The sequence below is a fragment of the Pseudoliparis swirei genome, chromosome 2, assembly GCF_029220125.1.
Source record: "Pseudoliparis swirei isolate HS2019 ecotype Mariana Trench chromosome 2, NWPU_hadal_v1, whole genome shotgun sequence".
NCBI lineage: Eukaryota > Metazoa > Chordata > Actinopteri > Perciformes > Liparidae > Pseudoliparis > Pseudoliparis swirei.
The window spans coordinates 10,330,722-10,351,168 of NC_079389.1; the positions used below are offsets into that span (position 1 = coordinate 10,330,722).

At 41.3% G+C, this 20,447-nt stretch overlaps 4 protein-coding genes across 4 annotated transcripts; 1 reads left to right on the top strand and 3 right to left on the bottom strand.

Annotated features, from left to right (window-relative positions):
• Positions 1–125: 125 nt before the first annotated feature.
• On the bottom strand, positions 126–5,871 carry ppig (peptidylprolyl isomerase G (cyclophilin G)). Its single transcript, XM_056436612.1, has 13 exons — positions 5,758–5,871; positions 5,126–5,209; positions 4,737–4,811; positions 4,532–4,639; positions 4,183–4,227; positions 4,007–4,094; positions 3,872–3,901; positions 3,620–3,759; positions 3,347–3,527; positions 3,077–3,262; positions 2,521–2,608; positions 2,166–2,293; positions 126–1,782 (listed from the first exon to the last, which is right to left on the bottom strand). Exons 2-13 carry the CDS (start codon positions 5,184–5,186, stop codon positions 765–767), a joined length of 2,148 nt encoding a protein of 715 aa, XP_056292587.1. The 5' UTR covers positions 5,187–5,209; positions 5,758–5,871; the 3' UTR covers positions 126–764.
• A 330-nt stretch (positions 5,872–6,201) lies between these two features.
• On the top strand, positions 6,202–11,650 carry fastkd1 (FAST kinase domains 1). The gene is made up of 15 exons (XM_056429110.1): positions 6,202–6,487; positions 6,596–7,092; positions 7,195–7,263; positions 7,578–7,703; positions 7,793–8,191; positions 8,295–8,405; positions 8,751–8,882; positions 8,969–9,455; positions 9,547–9,661; positions 9,740–9,868; positions 10,001–10,132; positions 10,217–10,330; positions 10,935–11,079; positions 11,164–11,278; positions 11,363–11,650. The coding sequence occupies exons 2-15, from the start codon at positions 6,746–6,748 to the stop codon at positions 11,456–11,458; spliced, it is 2,517 nt and encodes an 838-aa protein (XP_056285085.1). The 5' UTR covers positions 6,202–6,487; positions 6,596–6,745; the 3' UTR covers positions 11,459–11,650.
• A 434-nt stretch (positions 11,651–12,084) lies between these two features.
• klhl41a (kelch-like family member 41a) lies at positions 12,085–15,246 on the bottom strand. The gene is made up of 6 exons (XM_056437840.1): positions 14,105–15,246; positions 13,860–14,017; positions 13,651–13,758; positions 13,367–13,552; positions 12,495–12,641; positions 12,085–12,359 (listed from the first exon to the last, which is right to left on the bottom strand). The coding sequence occupies exons 1-6, from the start codon at positions 15,188–15,190 to the stop codon at positions 12,248–12,250; spliced, it is 1,797 nt and encodes a 598-aa protein (XP_056293815.1). The 5' UTR covers positions 15,191–15,246; the 3' UTR covers positions 12,085–12,247.
• Positions 15,247–15,919: 673 nt separating this feature from the next.
• On the bottom strand, positions 15,920–20,297 carry bbs5 (Bardet-Biedl syndrome 5). Its single transcript, XM_056437853.1, has 12 exons — positions 20,147–20,297; positions 19,744–19,826; positions 19,585–19,650; positions 18,837–18,886; positions 18,396–18,523; positions 18,170–18,305; positions 17,791–17,886; positions 17,081–17,143; positions 16,839–16,973; positions 16,513–16,596; positions 16,282–16,305; positions 15,920–16,190 (listed from the first exon to the last, which is right to left on the bottom strand). The coding sequence occupies exons 1-12, from the start codon at positions 20,206–20,208 to the stop codon at positions 16,089–16,091; spliced, it is 1,029 nt and encodes a 342-aa protein (XP_056293828.1). The 5' UTR covers positions 20,209–20,297; the 3' UTR covers positions 15,920–16,088.
• Positions 20,298–20,447: the final 150 nt, after the last annotated feature.

Genomic DNA, 20,447 nt, shown 5'->3' on the forward strand with positions numbered 1-20,447 from the left:
CAAGTTAGCAGTCCGATGTAGAACCTCCTGAAGTTATTTGTTCACCGTTGACTCCATGTAATGTGGGTCTCCAGTGGCTTGTGTTTATGCAAGCATTTAGAGAATAATAAAACAGTTTATTAAACTCAAAGTTGAGCCTTTTAATTCATCCTAGATGGCAGTAGTGTTCTTAAAATTAACTTGCACAAAACACAATTTATACAAATTGATTTCATATTGTACTTGCAGCATGACATTGTTTTTTAATAGAAAAACATTTCAAACAAACGGGATTACAGTACAAGGTCATGGATGTACATAACGCTCCAAACGAGAGAGATACGCATGCAAGAAACTAAAAGTCTTCTCTTCCAAATTGATTGTTGCAAAAATTATTTGACAATCAGACATTTGACAAATTTAGGAGTCTTTCATTTCAAGAGAAAGCATCCTGAGGAAATCCTTCCTCAAACTTGCCGTGTGGCTTCGGCTACATCAGCAGTGTACTGCACTGGATGGGCCAAAGCCACAATCCCTGGAGCGGCAGAGTGCAGCGCGACGCTCGCATGACGATACAGGCGGACATTGTCACTTAACAGTTTGGAAAATAACCTTTGTACAGTCATGTCAGCTTTGGATCAAGCGTGGCGTGGGACTGTATGCACTGAATGAGGAATGTGGATAAGTCTCCTCTAGGTGGAGCGCTGAGGCTGCACATGTAGTTGGGGTAAAATGGGGACAAACTTCAGGACTCCCGATCTATTGATTAGGGTCTGATCACAGGCTCAGTCGCTGTCAGAGCTTGAGCTAGAGCTGCTTTTATTTCTCCTGCTGTTGTTCCGGTCTTTGCCCTTGGTACCATCAGCTCTTGGTCTGGCCGGGCTTCTCCTGTCTTTGGACCTGGAGGTGCGATTTGCTTCTCTCCGTTTAGAATATGGACTCTTCCTTTTCTCATCTCTATCGCTCTCAGAGCTGCTGCTCCTACTTCTCCTTCTCCTCTGGTTGGCAGAATCTCTGTCCTTGTCTTTTCTATAAGAGGATCGATCTCGGCTGCGGTCTCTCCGACTACTCTTGCTCCTGGAGCGCCTGCCTCTGTGAGAGTCTCTCGACTTATTCCTGTATGGACTTCTTGTTCTATGTTCCCTGTCCCTGGATGTCCCTCGCTTCTTATTCTCCCTTTCATTGTTGTTTCGTCTTTCCTGACTCCTGCTACGCTCTCTGCCCCTCTCTCTGTCTTTTTCGCGTTTTTCTTCTTTGTCTTTAGACGCTGCAGGTCCACTCCTGTCCCTGCTGCTTGATCTACGGCCATCTTTGGCAGTTGGTTTTTCCTTACTTTGGGACTTCGCCCTAGTGCTCTCACCATTTCTTCCTTTGGTGTCTTCCTTCTGCTTTTTGTCAGAGTCCTGATCCTTAGTTTTATCTTTATTGGGCTCCGACTCAGACTCCTTTTCTTTCTTACCATCATTTTTGTCTTTGCTCTTTGAGCGACCTTTCCCGTCATCACTTTTGTCCTTGTGACTCGTCTCTCTGCTTTTTGAGCGCCTACTCTTCTCTCTGCTTTTTGAGCGCCTACTCTTCTCTCTGCTTTTGCTGCGGCTTTGAGATCTATCTCTTTTCTTCGCCTTGTGTTTGCTATGCTTCTCATCCTTCTCAACCGCGTCCTCCTCTTTGCTTTTGGATCGATGTGACCGACTTTTCTTGTCTTTTTTACCCTCAGCTGTGTGGTCATGCTTCGTGTCGGAGGTCCGCCTCTCTCTTCTTGGAGCTTTAGCAGAGTCATCCATGGCCTCGTTCATGTCCCCTCTGTTGAAACAGAGTGAATGTCAACCACAGAACACGACTACTGACATCAGGCAACTCTATGGAACTACGTCACACGTTCAATAACGTTCTGCTAATACATCACTCAGAAAACATCTGACTTTGAGAACACGTCACAATAGCCGTTGCATTTCATCTTAAATCTGGGAACAGTTCAGGTACCCACCCCGGAAGCTTCAGCCGTTACATGTCACACATTTCATCACTGCTCGGCACACTAAAGGAAAGTTAAGCCAGTTTGGATTCTAACTACTCTAAAATTGTACATAACATTCTTAGATGTTAGTCTTGTTTTCTTATATTTATTTAATGTTTTATATGTACTTTTACATAGTCTATAATGAGTGAAAGTGAAGTTATCTTACTTGTCACCCTTAATCCAGCGCTCTCCAGTGACTGGCCTCATCCTTTGACGCTGCATCTCCTGACGCCAGTGCGGAGGGGTGTCACTGCGCTGAAAACGATCTCCGGACGGAGACGGCGTCCGATAGCGCTGGTTGGGAGGAATGACAAACCACTTACTTATGTTCTAAAACAGACTGGAAACAACACCAGTCAAGACAGGAATATTAAAATTCTGCAATTAAAAGTTTTAGAAATTGTGAAATTAGATTGTGCCTCATGACAGCCACAAGATATATTCTAATATCATTAGTCATAATATTAATATCATAAGTGGACAAAATGTTAGTTGAAATATTTACACTGAAGTCCACCTACCCTTGGACCCCTGCCTTTTATCTTCCTTCCGGATCGTGTCATCAACAGTCTTTTTTGATTTGACTGAGAATTATATCCTGTGCCATAACTGGAGACGAGGGGGAAAAAGCAGGGCATGACATTTTGGGTTAACATGAGCATCCATGTGTGTGAAATAAGTGAGGAGCTTGTTGACATTTTTTTTTTTTTTTAAAGCAAGCGTAGTTGAGGGGATGGTCCGGTAGTTTACAACACTTTCATGGCCAACCTCGGAATTATTTCCTAAAAAGCCCAGCATGCATTCGAATGGCGTGAAGCCTCCTGAAACTAAAAGCTATCAATAACACCGCTATCCATGGAGGTGGAGATGTGCTGGGAGAGAAGATTGGAGAAGGAGCGTATAATATTGTTGACTCTTTGCATGCTCAGGCAATGTTCAGCGATTTTGCACCTGAAAACTACAATCCTTACTTGGGGACGCAAACATGAAAGTATTCTATAGAAAGCTACTGACACTCTGGCATTTGTATTTGGGCACGCTATGAATTAATCATAGCTAATATAAAAACGCCCTCACCTCTCTCTGGGCCTTTCCTCTCTATTCGGCTGAGAACTTTCAGCCTCCTCTTTTGGATTCTGGACCACCTGGGGACTTCTCCTCATGAGGAATCGATTCTCTGGGATGGTTGGAATATCTTCAGGACGTACAGTAGAAGTAACCAACTCTTCTTGTTCTTTCTCTTCAGCACTTTCCGCCTCTGACCTAGGAAGGCATTGCAGCTCAGAATAAAGATACTTGCGTACTGTACACTGCAGAAAGTGAAAATGTGACAATAAAATTAGGTACCTTTTCTTTTCCTTCTTCTTCTTCTGTTTCTTTTTGAGCTTTTTCGCCTTCTTTTTCCTCTTCTTAGATTCCTTCTCCGATTCTTCAGATTCAGAGGAGGATTCTGAAGAGCTCTCAGAGTCGCTGGAGCTACTGCTGGAACTGGAAGAGGCTCGCTCTTTTATTTTTTCTGCTTTTTTTGCTGCAACATTTTATTTTTAACCGTTAGATGCAGTGCCTCAGAAAATCTCAAATACATTTTAAAAGTATCGAAAATGCTTCATAGAAACAAACCTTTCAACTTTTGGATGAGTTCTCCACAGTTCAAAACTTTCACGTCTGCATATGGTCTACTATTGGGATCAGTTTTCTGGTTTTCCATGGTTTGAACAACATCTTGGCCAGAAATCACATGACCAAAAACCACATGGACACTGAGGAAATACAGTGGCGTTATCCTTCAGCTATGTTGCTCTCAGTGAAACATACCGTGTATATCGTGCACAATGCAATCAATCAGTTTCAGACCAATTAAGCAGCACTTACCTATCCAGATGTGGTGACGGTTTTGTTGTTCTAAAGTGGTACAGCAGGACAATCAAGGTCAAAAATATGTTCAGGGCTTAGGACCGAATGAACTAATAAAGCATCAAATCGATAATATATAGGAAAAAGGCTTACATGAAAAACTGTGATCCATTTGTGTCTTTGCCTCTATTTGCCATTGACAGCAGGTAGCTCTTGTTGTGTTTAACAGTGAAGCTTTCATCTGGGGGAACAGAATGATATTGTATTGTCACCTTCAAGCCATCCTAGGTTTGGATAACAACTGACTGCTCTGATAGTGGCCTCTTTACCTTCAAAAAAGCCTCCATAGATGGATTCACCTCCTTTTCCATTACCTGACAGAGAATGAACCAAACATGATGAAGGGAGCTACTACAGGAATGAGATTTATGGCGTTATAAAAATGGTGCCGATTGCTGGTCATTCAAATAAATTTAGTTAGGTTGGTCTTAAGATTTCTTGATGAGTTCGTTAGGTGCCAACGTGACGCCATGGATTTGTATATAGCATGTACAAACATCTGTGATGCCATCAACAGAGAGACTTACAGTGTTGACTATACCGTCAGGCCTAAAATACATAGGTGTTCTAAGATAAGTGCACCATTCACATCTTTATATTCAAACTGCATTAACTCACCTTCGCTGAAGTCTCCTCCTTGAATCATAAAGTCTTTTACAACTCGATGGAACACACATCCTTTGTAGTGAAGGGGTTTCAGAGTTCCTTTGCCGACACCCTTTTCACCTGCATTAAACCAGTCAGTTATCAATATTACACTGTGCAAGAAAGTTACATCTTTTCTGGCATAATTGTTTGATGGGTGTTCAATTTAAATATTTACCTGTGCAGAGGCATCTGAAGTTTTCACATGTTTTGGGAACAAACTCTGAAAACAATTCAACCACAACTCTGCCGACTGAGAGGAAAAAGCACTGTTAGTTTTCTTTGTCATGGAGAGAAATTATCTTCAGTGGTCAGTTTATTGCATCCATCTAGCTAAGACCAATGCAGCCTGAACCACTTCTGCCCACCCCAGCTATCTCAATGGTGGTAGACTCAATATTAGAATAAATGTGTGTACTATACAACTCAACAGTAGCACACCATGTATCCCCACAGAATGAGTACACGGCTAAATAAAAACCTCTTTAAAACAACTGCCCCCTCCCACCAAACTGGTTGAACTGACAACTAAATGAATGTATTAGGAAGTAGACACGTATTTCTTACCGAGTACATTACTGATGCCGATGTCAAGAAAGCACCGAGTGCGCTGAACTTTGATCCCCATGATCACATCAACTGATCAAATACCTAAAAGGTGAGAAAAACAGGAACACTTTAGCTTTGCTTAAATATAATGAATTCATTCTTTAAATGCGAATGAAAACCCTTTTAATGCACAATAAATCATAAAAGGTGTTGGTTGTAAAGGATCTTCACAACGTGTGTTCGGTACCGCTGCGACGGCAGCTGGGTTATAAACAGCGAACGTCTGCTAATGTTAGTTTCGTTTTTCCACCACTAGCTAGGTTAGCTCCCGAGAATTAGCATCGCGTTTTAAGTTGTACGCGACCTGTGGAACTCGCAAAGAAACGTGTTTGAGCTTATCGATCACAACTGCTCGCGCGCAAACACTCGCGCTTACGTATCTATTTCGGTTCCACACACATACATACATACACACACACACGGTCGTCACCATTACGGTAGGCCTGGTGTTAGCATTAGCAGGTTCAACGAGCCTCGGACAATATGTTAAGAGGGATTCTACTAACGTTACTTGACGTGTACCATTACATTTAGACACATTGACTAAACACATGCATCACCAAGACGTGGCTAATGCGGAATCACTTCACCTGGAAATAAAACGAGGTCACCCCATACAGCGTACTGCTCGAATAAACGACGAAAATTAACTTTCATTCAGTATTGGGTTCACTGTTTTCCAAAGATGGCGCGGCTCGGACCTCAATGTATTTCAAGAAGTGTGCGCCAGTGAACGCTGTCGGGCACGTAGCTGTGAATGCCATCAGCGTTTAGCCCTGAGATTAGTCTGTCAGGTACAACTTTTCACAGGCTGCTCGTCATCCAGTCGGTGCAGGATCATTTGTTTTCTCGTTTATTAAAAAAAACTCTCAGTAAAATAGATTGGTATTTCTGTATATATTTTTTGGGATTAAAAAAAGTTGTCAACAAGTAAACGGATCTCACAGGACAACTGGGTGCCGACTGCCTGAAAGACAAAACCCAGGGTACCAAAACATAAATGGGCTACGTCACAAGCTACGGAAGAGAAACATAGTAGCACCCATGCTGACCTGAGGCTGACTTTGAATAAGGTTTTAATGTCGTATTATAATAATGTTATATATACTGTTTGCTTCTCTATAATTTAAATACATATATCTTAGAATCCAGTGACGAGGGGTAATCTGCCTTTCCCGGTGATGCAATGATCTGTTCTCCATGCACGTGGTACCAAACTGAACGTCGCTACTGGCAGCTCACCTCAACGTAACGTCAAAGAAAAGTTATATGAAATAACAGAATGCAGCTGTCTGCGAGATGAAACCATCCGAACCCGAGGTCAGCATGTCACACTGGACTAACTGCCATGCAAGTGTTGTGCATACGATGTAGCTTGGAGCTAAACATATTTTTGTGGTAGATAAATACATTGTTTTTTGTCTCCAGTTGACAGGCTATTGAAGGAGCACTTAACCTATCCTCCCTCCTCATTTTTTTGGGTGTGATCTCAGCTGGCTGAGGTTGCCTGCTGCTCTGACGTTGAGCTGCACTGTGTTGGAACAATGAAGACCCCCAGTGCATACTTACTTTGAGTCGATGTCCGCGGTGATGTTTCGGGTCCAGTGTGTGAACTCCTTCCTTCGGAGGCTCCTTCATGGGGGGCCAGGGCACCGAGACCAGGTTCTGGAGCAGCTGCGGGTTTGCTCGGCTGAAGACCAGGTGTTTGATGTGGTGGGCAAGAACAAAGCCAAGCTCACTGTGAACCATGTCAGCAAGGCGGTTGGGATGCTGTGGCAGTTTCAGAAAGAGAAGCCTCAGATGCTCAGGACTGTGGAGCTCATCAAGAGGCATCCGCAGTTCTTGACTCTGAGGGTTTTGGCAGAGAACAAAATCGTTCTTATGGATGATGTAATGTTGGTCGACATACTTTACAGCTTTCTAAGGTACATTAAGATATAGAAACAATCAAGTTCAAGTGTATTTATGTATGTATCGATATCATAATATCGTAAATATAACATGCTGTATTATTGACCCTCCTTTAGGTTGAACATGGATCAACATGACTCCCTTGTTCAGCAGCTAGTTTCAGAAGCATGGCTCAGAATAGACAGGTATGATTGCATTACATTGTTTTGAGCTGAGGGCTGCAACTATCATTTTCATTGTTTAATCAATCAACTATAAAATCCCCCGAAAAAGAAATTCTTGTTCCAACCAACAATCCTTAACTTAGATATACAATATACAATGATATAAAACAGAAAAAAGCAGCAGATCTCCACGTCAGAGAAGCTGAAACCAGCAAATGTTTGACATTGTTGCTTAATTGGTTGCAACATAAACGACTTTCTGTCAAATTTGTTGGACTAGTTGTCAGATTGTTTCAGCACTAATGAGATGTTACACACATGTGTATTTTTTGCAGACTTCCAATGGAATCGCTATCCAAGTTTTCCATCTGTTTAAGTGATCAGCACCTTCAACACAGTCCTCTAATGGGCCACATCACCAGTATTGTGGATCAGAGGTTGTCTTCTATTGATGATGCCAGGTTGGTCAGGAGACAGGATCAAATGATAAATATTTAATCAAATTCAAGTACTTCATATTGTGTATTGACACTCTGGTTGTCTTTCCCAGGGTCCTAACTGCACTGATGATTTGCGTGTCGTCCCTAGTGTCCCCCCGGCTTCGGGATGCCCTCATTATCCGAGCAGACCATCTCCTAGAAACCATGGATCCCTCAAATTATAACAACCCGCGGAGAGTGGTGCAATTCCTGCGCAATGTCAAGCACAGTTACCGGCCTCTGCTGGAGAAGTGCAACAGGATCATCTTGCGTAACATTCCCAGACTGGACGCAGAAAATATCGGCATCATCCTGGGGCTGTATCAGTCTTTGCAGTTCAACAACTGTGACTTCAGGCTGGCTGTCAAACAACGACTAACAGAGCTGATTGATTCCAGCATCGATCCATTCTCCTTCACCAAACTTTTTGTCGCTCTGGTGCCGATGGCCAGTCAGGAGCTCAAAGATGGGTGTGTATCATTATCAATGGAGTGATTTGCAAGTGGAAATTTGACCCCATTTACAGTAGTGCTTGAGTTGTACATGTCTCTTATGTAATGTGATCCCTCTCAGGCTGGAAAACACTGCGCTCCTGTTGGCGGACGAGCTCAGTGCGCATCAGGCTCTGGCAGTAGCTGAAGCTCTCGAAGAGACTCAGAGCAGGAATCTTAGCTTAATCAACAAGTGAGTTCATATCTCTGCAATATAAAAACAATGTATCTGCCAATATAAATGCATTACAGATATATCAATATTACCTTATATTTCTGCTGAAAAGTCATTAGAAAGTTCAATACATGAATGACAAAACCGAGATTGATCAAATGCTCTTGAGTTTGCATGTTTGTTTTGTAATTGTAAAATCTCCCACTCATCTTGTTGGCAATTTATTTTTACAAATCTAAGTACAGGGCTCCTTAGGGATTATAGTGTTCTGTATTGTATTTGTTTCTGTGAAAACTAAAGACAACTCTCCACCGATGTATAGAAATACAATTCAAATATATGTATAACAAAATTATTTTCCAGAATTGCATCAGTGATCCAAAGGAATATCCATGCCTACAAGCCAGTGGAGGTGGCCAGAATCACGCAAGCCCTTTTTCTGATGCAATACCAGAACCCCCAACTGTTTACTAAACTACGAAACATTTTAGTCAAGTATGTATTTATTTAAGCTAAAGAAGACATTCCGCTCCACTTTTCGATGGAATAAAATGGAGACCGATTACACTTTTATCTTGCAGGTTTTTGGAACGCAGCTTCTACCCCTACGAAGTGACCATGTTGACCCGCGTTCTGTCCATGCTGCCCTGCCCACGGCTGGACGAGGGCGTGATTTCACGGGTGGATGCGGTGGTGCCTCAGTGCAATCTCAATGACCTCAACACCATTTCTCATGCCGTTGCCAAGTGGGTGCGTAATGATCCCTCCTTCCGCCACAACACTCCCAGCAAGTACGTCCGTCTGCTGCAGAGCCTGAACCGCTGCGGGCACGAGAGGCTGCGAACGTCCGACCGGCTGGACCTGCTGCTGGAGGAGCTCAAGTACATTTCGGGGGAGTGGTTTGAGGAAATGCTGCTGGAAGAGACGATGGTCACACTGAAAAGGATGATGGACCAAATACAGTGGACCAATGTGCCCGAGTTGGCCCTCTTCTTAACCCGAATAAATCACCTCTGCCCTCCCCTGATGGACCTTATCGCCAGCGTGGCCATTAAAGACATTGACAAGGTGCCCTTAGAGATGTCGTAATATGTTAAGTCAGCAGTAATTAAACATATGAATATTACTTTTTCTTTTCTTTTTCTGTTACATTTTTCAGATTCACCACTCTGCAACATATGCCATCCTGCTACCGTTCTCTGTTATGAATTATGATTCAGAACAAGTAGACGAGTTGTATGATGTTTGTGTTAAGCGCTTCGTTCCTCATATCAGTAAGTTAATCAGTTTTACGCATTTGTTTACTTTTTTTATTCCAAGCTTCCGCTCACACCTGTCTTTTGTGTTTGTAGGCTCCTTTGACCCACATCTGCTCGTTCTCCTGGGGTACCTTTTGTCCATGGCCGACTGTTTTCCCGAAGAACTCGTCAGACAGATTTTCAGTATAGACTTTCTGGGAAAACTGGATTCCCAATTAGAAAGTATGTCTCCACTTTGCTTGTGTTTGAAAAGTAATTGTTTTTACATGCATCGGTAGCAAAATACCTAACTTTAGGTATAATCACTTCACGCCTCAATAGAACCCATGTAACCGTTGTCCCTTCCTCCTCCAGCTCTACCTGATGCCCTCAACATGCGGACCAGACTGCGCCTCATGGAGCTCAATCGCGCCGTGTGTCTCGAGTGTCCCGAGCTCCAGGTGCCGTGGTTTCACGAGCGCTACTGCCAGCAGTTGCAAAATAAAGGTAAAAAGAAGCCAGGAGAAATGATGTGTTATTGTTTTGGTGGGCGTTTCAAAATTCCAACAAATCTATAACCCCTTTTTGCAGGAAACGGCAAGGTCAGTCCTGTACAACAGCAAATCCACAAAATTCTGGGAGAAGTTCTCGGTGGCATTAACTTTGCCCGAGTTGCAGTTGTCACTCCATATTTTTACACCGTAGGTGAGTAATATTGGGAAATCTCTGTATTAAACATTTTCTATTCTATTCTGAAAGAGTCTTTGCGCCTGATGGAAATAGAAGCTCATGCGAAGGGGAGCCCCTGTACTTTATATGCATGCTATATTACTCCTAAATACAAGCCTTAAGGTAACTGTGGCGTTATATTTCCATTAACCCTTGTGTTGCCTTCGGGTCATTTTGACCCGATTCCATATTTAACCCTCCTGTCGCCTTCGGGTCAATTTGACCCGATTCAATGTTTAATGTCGGTGTTCTTTCGGGAGTCAACAAACAAACATAAAGTACCTCACACTTAAACTTGGAAAACAATATTAATTCTAATAATTTTCTGGAGATTTTAATAGCTGGGGTCATATTGACCTCAAGGGTAAAATATGTTGGTAAATATAAAGGTAACAGGAGGGTTAAACATTGAATCGGGTCATATTGACCCGAAGGCGACAGGAGGGTGAAACATTGAATCGGGTCAAATTGACCCGAAGGCGACACAAGGGTTAAGTGAAAATCTCCACGTACTTGGCCCTTAAAAAAGAAAATATATTCTCTGGACAGAAGTGTCATGTGACCACATTTGCCTTTTCAGACTTTGAATGCACACTGGACACACGCCTTCTGCCGTTGCCCTACAGCGAGTCCAGCACGCTGCAGATCTCAGACCGAGGACAGGTTCACTGGGCGAAAAGCTCAGTGGAGAACATCAGGGATGTGCTGCCCCCTGGAGCTCAGCGGTAGACAAACATTGTGAACAAAAAGATGAAGAAGTAGACCACCCATGTATTGTGTTTGACATCTTGTTTTTACGTGTGGCTCAGAGTGGCTGTGGACTTTCTTGATTCCAAGTCCTTCTGCAAGAACTCTCCACATATGAAAGGTGAAGCCCTGATGAGAAAAAGACACCTTGAAATTCTGGGATACCGCGTGGTTCAGGTGAGAAGACGTCATTTCAAATGGCATGTGCTGCTGTACTTCTTTTTCACTAACTCATATTTAATGTCCGTGACACTTTGACAGATCCCTCACTTTGAATGGAACTCTATGGAGCTTTCAACACCAGATGCCTGGAAGGAATATCTAAAGAAGAACATATTTAGGGAGCGCTCGTCTTGAAGGCCTTATCTATTGAACGGTGGAAGTAATGTTTTTTGAGTTCTGGGTTTGAGAATTTTCAAAATAAATGAGTTGGTTTATCAAGTGCTACCTCATTCATGAGATTGTGTATTATGTGCTTTTGTATTTAAATGTATATTTCAAAATAAATGTAAAATTGACTCGAATAAATAATAAATGTTACATCTTCTATATCTTGGTGAGCATTGTATAGCAAGTAACACCTCTTGTGTACAACACTCCTCTACAGGTGTGACTTATGTGAGCTCTTATCCAGACTGAACTTCTGGTTAGTTTAATCAAGTCTGCTCTGACTCATTACTTTACTTGTAAAACTTAAAATGAATAAGGTTATGCTACTCATGATTGTGCACAGGGACACTATTTCTGGGCTTAAATAATATCCATATCTTATGAGCTGTGTTAAAATACAACAATCAACGAGAAACAGTATGAGATGATGTAATACAAGGTACATGTTCACTGGAGAAGGAACATTGCCAGGTTTGCAGAAGCATACATTTCTATGCAATCCTTGAACTTGTTAATGAGTGACTGTCAGTGATGTGTTTTAGTAGATAAGAATTGACATTAAAGTATGGTCCAATTGAAAAGAAAAAAGCCAATTAAAACCATGATACATTTTATTAAACCACTCACAGAACAGGCAAAGGGGACGTGTGTTACATCAAAACGTTGAACAACAAGAATGAGCCACTAAATGAGAGCATGTACATCATACTGTGCCGACAGCAGTGAAGTCAAAGGGCCTTTTCTGTCCCTGGCTTGTCACAGTTTGGGCATCCGGGCTGCATTCAGTCGCATGGTCACACAGGAGGCCCCAGCTATATAACGCATCTCTCTGATGATCCCAGTCCACTGGTTCTTGTCCTCTTCATACCTGGGAAGACGGTTAAAATATGTCATTATAATCCACTCCCGAGAGTACGAGGAGAGCTATCGTTGTAAAAGAAATTGAGCAAGTTGTCATTGTTTTTTCGAACACGCGTGTAGATGCAACCAAATGAACACATACTGCCAAATGTCGAGGACTTCACTGGGTGCACACTCTTTGTTCTCGTTCTCCACCATGGCGAAGCCTCCTAGAGTGCATAACTGCCCTCCGCAGCTCCCCAGGTTGACTGAGCTCCTCTCCTGGGGCAACTCTGTGAAGGGGGACCACCTACAACAAGGTTGGAGATGTATTCATGTGACATCTTTGTGTTGTTTATTTTTGACTAAAAAATATTTTAAAAACATAGACTATATCTATTACACCACAAAAAATATTGGATTTATTTCCCGTTCTAAGAATTGATTCACGACTTCCAAAATGTGTTATAATATTATTATAATATTATATAAGAACATACATATTGCTATTGAAAGGCAATGTGATTTGTTGGAAAACCATAGAAAATACCAATCTGAGTGTTATTTTGAGGAATAAAATTTTTATTAAAAGGCAGCATATTTATTTTTTGTATACAGTAACTTTTAATATTCACAAATACTGAGAAGTAGTGTTTTTACATTGTTTTAATGAGTTGACTTTCAAAATATAAAAACTCAGGCTGTAGTTTTACAGACGGCCTTTGTTGGCGCACAATGGACCGGAGTAGATCCTGAAATGTGCAACTATATACACTGAATTGAGAGATTTGTAATCAATTGTGACCCCCAAGAATAAAACTATTTAGAATGTGAGATAACAAAAGATTCCCACCCCGAGGTTTTAAAAGCTGCAACATTTGACTGAAACTCATTTGAACATGGTTAAGTTACATCTATATTTAAACTTTGATTGGGAACAACCAATTAAATATTGATATCAGAAAATAATAATAACCATCCATGCACAACACTAGAGGGACTTATAATAATAAATAATGATAATCAAGCACTTACTTGTTGGTTCCAAAGTCGTAGGTTTCACATGCAGCTATGAGGCCTTCCTCATTGACTCCCCCAGCGACGACAATCTTCCCGTTGTGGATAACTGCCCCAAACATGGATCTGGGAGTTTTCATGGAGGCCACCTCCTTCCACTCAGACCTCTTGTGGTTGTATGCAAACATCTTATTGGTTGCTTTACTTTAACGAGGAGACAAATATGATTCCAGAGGAGGGTTAGTGTTATCTGAAAATCATATTTCGACTTAATATGAACCGTTTTGGCATTTAAATCTTACTTGTCATCCGTTTTTCCTCCGATACAGTACACCAGCCCGTTCTCAGAGACCACACAGTGGCCGTGGATATTCATGGGCAACTTTTTAGTTTGAGTCCACTTCATTTTTCTAAAAAGAGGAGACAGTATTCAAACAGTAAATATAGGAGCTTTCAATGAGACACATCTCCCGAACGAGCATATCCAAGCCGGCTGGTGTCCTGAACTCACTCAGTGTCGTAGCACATGACCGTGTCCAGAGACTCATCGGACTGTAAATCTTTTCCTGCGACAGCAAAGAGGAGATTTTCACATTCCCCCACGGCAAACAAACACCTGGGGGAGGGCATGGGTGGCAGAGCGACCCACTCAGCAGTGAGACTGTCAAACTGAAAAACACGTTTTAAGATATTTTGAAAAAGGAATTTACTTTTGATGCTTCCAGCACATCTGCAAAGTAAATGTATTCTTTATACCTGGTAGAGGTAACACTGTAACGGGTTTTCTTTGTCCTCTTCGTCAACGAACAGCCCTCCCACCACATACAGGATGTTGTTCTTCGATACCACGCTGATGTGATTTCGGGGGATCTGCTCCGACATTGCAGCGAGAAAACATTCGTTCTCCTGGGTGTCATAAGCCACGCTCGCAGTGTCATTGATCATCAGGACCATGTCTTTGGCATACATGCCATATCTGCGCTTATCATTTAGATAGCCGGGCAACTTTCCCTCCTCTCCTTCCTCATCGTCCTGCCCCTTCATCTTCTCGGGCAGCTTTCCCGCAAAGGCTTCCTTGATGACTTCAATTTTCTTCAGAAGCTCAGGATCACTCTGAATGAGGTCATCCTTCTCCACCTTCTCCTTGAAGTACTTATCTGGGAGTAAACGGAAACGAATGCACTCAAAGGCCTCCTCGAGGGATTTCACGCGCTTCTCTTTGTCTTTTCGGATCCACCTCATGAGGGTCTCGAACACCACTTCCTCTTTTTCTACATTCAATTCATCAGCTCCAAGAATGGCAAAAAGTTCCGGTGGAGCGAGCTCTAAGAAATCCTCGCCCTTGGCTATGGCCTCAAACCGATCTGCAATGTGATCCCGAGCTGCCAAGGCCAGTCTGGTGCTGTTCAGCATCAGCCCCAGCCTGTAGATGGAAAGGCAGTTTTTCTTCGACAGCCCCTTCTGGAGATAATTCACACAAACTGTGAACACTGAGGGAATCTGGAGGCGATTGGCAGCGGCCAAAACATCCTGCACATTGTTTTCATTGATATCGATCTCTGCTGAGTACATGTAACTTAAAATGGCCTCCATCACATCGGGATCCATGTTCTCCAGAACAACCTCCGCTGTATCCATTTCTTTGCCATCTGCTGAGAAGTACAGCTCCCGGAAATAAGGACTACAAGCTGCCAGGATGAGGCGATGGCAGGGGATGCTTCTGTCTCCCACCTTTAGGACACAGTCAATTAACCTGTTCTCATTCAGGAGCTCTTTGAGTCCGTCCTGCAGCAGCGTGCTCTGGAACAGGCGGAGATCTTCCCTCATGCTTTGGGGATCCATTCTTTTCGGACAGGAAGTGGATGGAGGTGTTCCCGACAGACCGTCCCGACTGGTGAAGACAGAGAACTATCGGCAGCCAGGACTGAAGCCACTTTAATAGAACTGTGCCCCCTCTAAATATAACCTGCCACCCCATCCAGGAAGAATTCAAGTTGGCCAAACAGGAGCGCTCACACAGCTGTCAGAGAGTAAAAACAACTGTGGAGCCTCGTCACCCTGGTGATTCGTCACAATATTGTTGTATATGGCCACAGAAACAACCTATGAGCTTTATATTTCATTTATCTAATCAGGTAAAATATATCATTTTAGAGAAACACAGCAAAACACATGAACATAAAGGCAGGACTACTTGTTCCAGCTCTTTCTGTGTTCACAGATAAGCCTTTTTATTTATGACACGTCTGTGTCATCTGGAGACGTCTACATGTGGAGTGAGTCATGATTCTTTGATAGTAATGACCAGTTCACCACAGTGATCAGTGTTTGTTTGTGACACATCCACAGGGGAGTTATCGAACAAGAAGACAGGCTCAGTGAACAGCTGCTACCACAGGAGGTGACAGTTTGTCTTCTTTTCAGATTTTTTAAATACTTTATCCCCTTGTGCAGTCATGTATTTAGCCCGGGATCATTGTGTTCTTTCCAAATACAAAATAACTGTGTGAGAGAGACAGTATAAACCTACTACGTTCCTGTTATTGCAAGGTAAAAAAATAGACTCTTCAATATCTATTTAAATGCATTTAATAACTTTAAAACTGCATTGTTTTTTTTACATTCTAGCCATTACAAGAACCTGTTTTGTACAATATCCTCACAATAAATATGTCCTTTCATAAAATAGTATCAATGAACAAACTGTACAACTTTTGACATGACATAATCTCCAATCGTTTCAGCCCATGACTTCCCACAGCCCTTGAAGTGTGAAGCCGTCCTTCAGCTTCTCAACGGCGAGGCCCAGCTCCTCGGAGAAAACGGGCTCACGGTCTTGTTGCTTTGGAATGTCAGTAAACAAACAAAAAGAGTTAAACACAATGTATTCTACACTTATAGCTGGTGATAAAACTAATTGTGTGAGACTGTACCTTATTTCCATCAGCAAAGTAAGCCTGTGGGGAAGCAACACACACAATTCACACATTAAATAAAAAGAAACTGGGACATGGCATCTGTAAAAAGAGCTAATTGTTGTCTGATGAGCACTGGCGGCATACTTTCATGTATGTTCATTGAGCTGAAGGGCATTAGCTGGCAGCTATTCTGAGAGTCTGGAAACAAAACCATTGACTCCCAGAGGGGTGATGCGTGTAACTCACAGTAAAAGCATCAGTCTGCTCATCGGGCTCAATTTCCACGTCATCAGGAAGCTGTTCTACTGTCAGCTCTTCCAACGGCTGGGGCTGAAATCATTGTGAGGACAAACAGTGCTATGACAACAAGATCAGCTGAGCAACAATTATGGGAATGTCGATAGAAGAAATTTGCTTTGAAAATGACAGACTAAAAACAAAAACAGACATGTAGAGTATTTTAGAGTTTGTTTATTTATAGCTTTAACAGCTGACCCTTTCTGACATGCTTTAATGTTATACGGTTGAGATGTTCAGGGTCATTGATTCTAATATTATGCTTGGATGCCTACCTTTTCTTCCATTTCGTACTCCACTCCAAAGATGGGGTTGGCGGAGTACACCTTATGCAAGGAGTTGATTTCCTTCAGTGCGTCTTGAAGCTTATCCACTGGGTCGATCTTAAAGCCGAGCACATAGCCACCACTCTACAAACCAAAGTATTTGTCTATTACTCACACTTATATTATTACAAGTATTACATCATTATATTGTGAACAGTACAGTTGACTGTGACTCAAATGGCAGATTTTACCTGGCGTGAACTCTCTATCACCAAAGCCAAGCCAAACTTTGAGTCTCTTATTCTGATAGACCACTTGAGGGGAAAAGATAAAAGCAATGAAAAAAAATACTCAATCCAACTAAAAGAGAAATCGCATATGATTTTACAACAGAAACAAGACAATTTGTTGCACATCATGTGCAAGGGTACAGTAGTGTCTGCCTATGACTTAAGTTGATCTACCTCAATAAAAAACACACCTGTTAAAACAAAAAGAGCTGCAGGGGCTCAGAGCTGCTGAGATGAGTCACAAAACAAATGAAAACAGGATAGAAAACCACAAAGGGACCTCATGCCTCCTGCTGTGTGGACACTACACCAACCTAAAAGTAGCTCACATTATAATTGTGTTTTTGTTGTTGTACCTTTTGGTGTAATATAATATATGGTGTGTATGTTTGTTCGGACATTATGTAAACAGGGCTGGTCCATAATAATTTCAAGGACGAGCCCAAGCTACCAGTATTATTATCTACATTACAGTATCTGAGTTTTCAAAACATTCCATTAATTAGCAAAAGAAAAAAGGAAAAGGGAGAATCCAGTTCATAAGAACCGATCAATAAAGTAAACATACTATATTTTCCAAGCAGAACTGTGTGCTCATTTTGCCCATTTGCATGACAAGTCAGGTGGAAAGTGAGGACTAGCTCTGTAATATTATTTGTTGTATTACTTACAATCTGAAGGTAAGGAATGCTGACATTGAAGCTCTCGTTCATATTGGCATGCCACACGATCCGAACATTAGTGATAAAGAAGGTGCCAAGGTTACCCTAAAAAAAAAGAAACTCAGTTATACGTATTGCACAACATATTTAAAAAGCAGGGAAAGCACTTGTTATATTCCTAATTAAAATATCAAAGAACTGTAATGCTTATTCAGAAAATGAGTTAAAATGAACATAGAAAGTATTCCACCTTCTTGCATTTGGGCTCTGCCATATAACATTTTAACTTTGCTGAGCTTGTTTAGTGTTAGTCTGAGTACAACTCTTAAATAAACTGAAAAATGCAAAATTTATGAAAAACCTGCTGACATTAGTGAAGCACCTGTACCTGATCACTGGATAAATTCCAAACTCCATTAACTTTATCACACACTTGCTCCCGGGGCAAGAGTCTCAGCTGCTTATTTTGAATGAGAGCGGCTCGTAATTTCAAGTCTCTGTACATTTTAGATGTCTCGTAGGCTCTACAACAAAACAAAAACAGAAGTAGTTAGTATGACATACATATTATGTAGAATGTAGTCAGAGAGTTTAACACATCAGCATTATTTTACCTGTGGACCGCAATAACAGAAGTAAAGAGCCGGGGACTTCCAGGAACCACATTGGTAAAAATGAACTCAAATCTTGTGTTGTTGGACTTTGTCAAGATGTAGAGCGCTTCTGTCTGGCCTCGCAATTTCTGGAAAATAACATTCAATTAATTAATGAGCATTATCATTTGTGAATTTCATTTATTAATTACTTTGCATACTTCAATCGAAACAATGCTGCCGTTATAGGCTTTGTCCTTGCATTGATTGGATTGAAAACATTTTCCAATTTAAAATAGCGAAATAAAAAGACTCAACAGAGACAAAGTTTGAGGCAATCGAACATTTATTTGGTGCCCGTCAAAGTATACGTGATGCGTATAAGGAATACACTGGATTATAATTTATTTTCATTCATTTTTGTAATGTATGGCCATATGTACAAACAAAAGGTTCACTTACTGAGTTAGCTGTCCTTGTTGTGATGTTAAGGATGGAGTTGTAACCCACAGCTGGGAAAGAAATATTTGCATTTAGGTTGGTGAGATTTTTTTTCCTAATCATCTTGACTCTGTACTTTATTGACAGGAACTTGGAAATACAGACACTTAAAGAAAGATATTACAATACAATATACAATATAAACCTCCCTATATATTAGGTGTTTTTATATTTAGTTTAATTGTCATTAGTATTGTGTATTGTGTATGCATATATGTTGTATATATACTATATATTTTATTTTATATTTTGCTTTGTATGCTTCTATATCTTTCATCCCTGTTTTTATATTGTATATTTTATTTTTTATTTTTTATTCATGTATGTTTGGTTTATTGGTGCTGCTACTGCTACGACAAATTTCCCCTTGGGGATTAATAAAGTATCTATCTATCTATCTATCTATGGGTTCATCTCTTATATTATATTGTTTAATGTTTAGTTTCTTATTCTCTTTCTCAGGAGGCTTTTCGTAATTACCATAAAGCACTCAATATTACTCATTGAACTCATTCATTGAAACACTTTAAGAAGAAGTTGATGAAATGTATTCCATACATAATGAAACATTATTACACACACTATATACATGTTTTAATTCAGGTAATGAGATGCCATGCACTTCCAAGAGAGGGCATACATATTGAACTTGTGGAAACAGAGACAAACTATAACAAAACAAATATTATAATCCTAAAGGTGTACTCACACAAATTGACTCTTGGCAGGGCCAAAGAATGCCAAATGATCCTCAGGTTTGTTACCAACAGTCGTCCTGCAAAATATATCGGACATGATCACATATCAGGTGACCAGCTCACACGAGGCCTCCAGATAGTTTTAAACTTTACTTTATAGTCTTAACTACCTCGATCTCCGTTATTTCCTTTCGTGTCTTCGATGGAGTCCAGGCAGTCGATGAGTGCTTCTCCTGGACGTGTTTTTATCTGCCTGTGTACAGCACGGATCACCAGATTGATCACTATGATAGTATTACAGCTGGTTAAGTTAAAGCAAAACTAGAATTACGATGACGGAATATATTATTATATGGCATGTTATTTTTCTGAAAAACAAATGATTGGAGAACCGTACAGTCTTGTATTAACAACAGTGAGTTACTGTATACCTGTGTAACTGTATACCTGTAACATACCTTGGGCTATAAGAAGAGGGCCAAGTATCGTAACTGAATTAACAGCCAACTAGCTCGCTAGTTTAGCTGGTTTGCGCGATGGTGAAGTACAGCCTATTTCCGTGAAGTCACTTACTGTGCTGTTATGTCGAAGCGAACATCTCTGTCCTCCCACAGAGCATCGAAAGCAGATGACATGACTGCAGGTAACAACCCCCTCGGCTTAGTTTGTTCACGTTTACTAGCGTTGGTTCGCTAGCTAAACTAACCACAGTCTGGCTAAACCTCTCGAGCGTCACAATCACCATGGCAACAGACGGCAAGCAAAGAGGACAATATTGTGGACCTGGTCCCAATCTCACGAATGTGAGTTGTGTTAATTATACAACTAAATCATAACTTATTCACGAACTACTCTTCTTCTTCCTCCAGTGAGA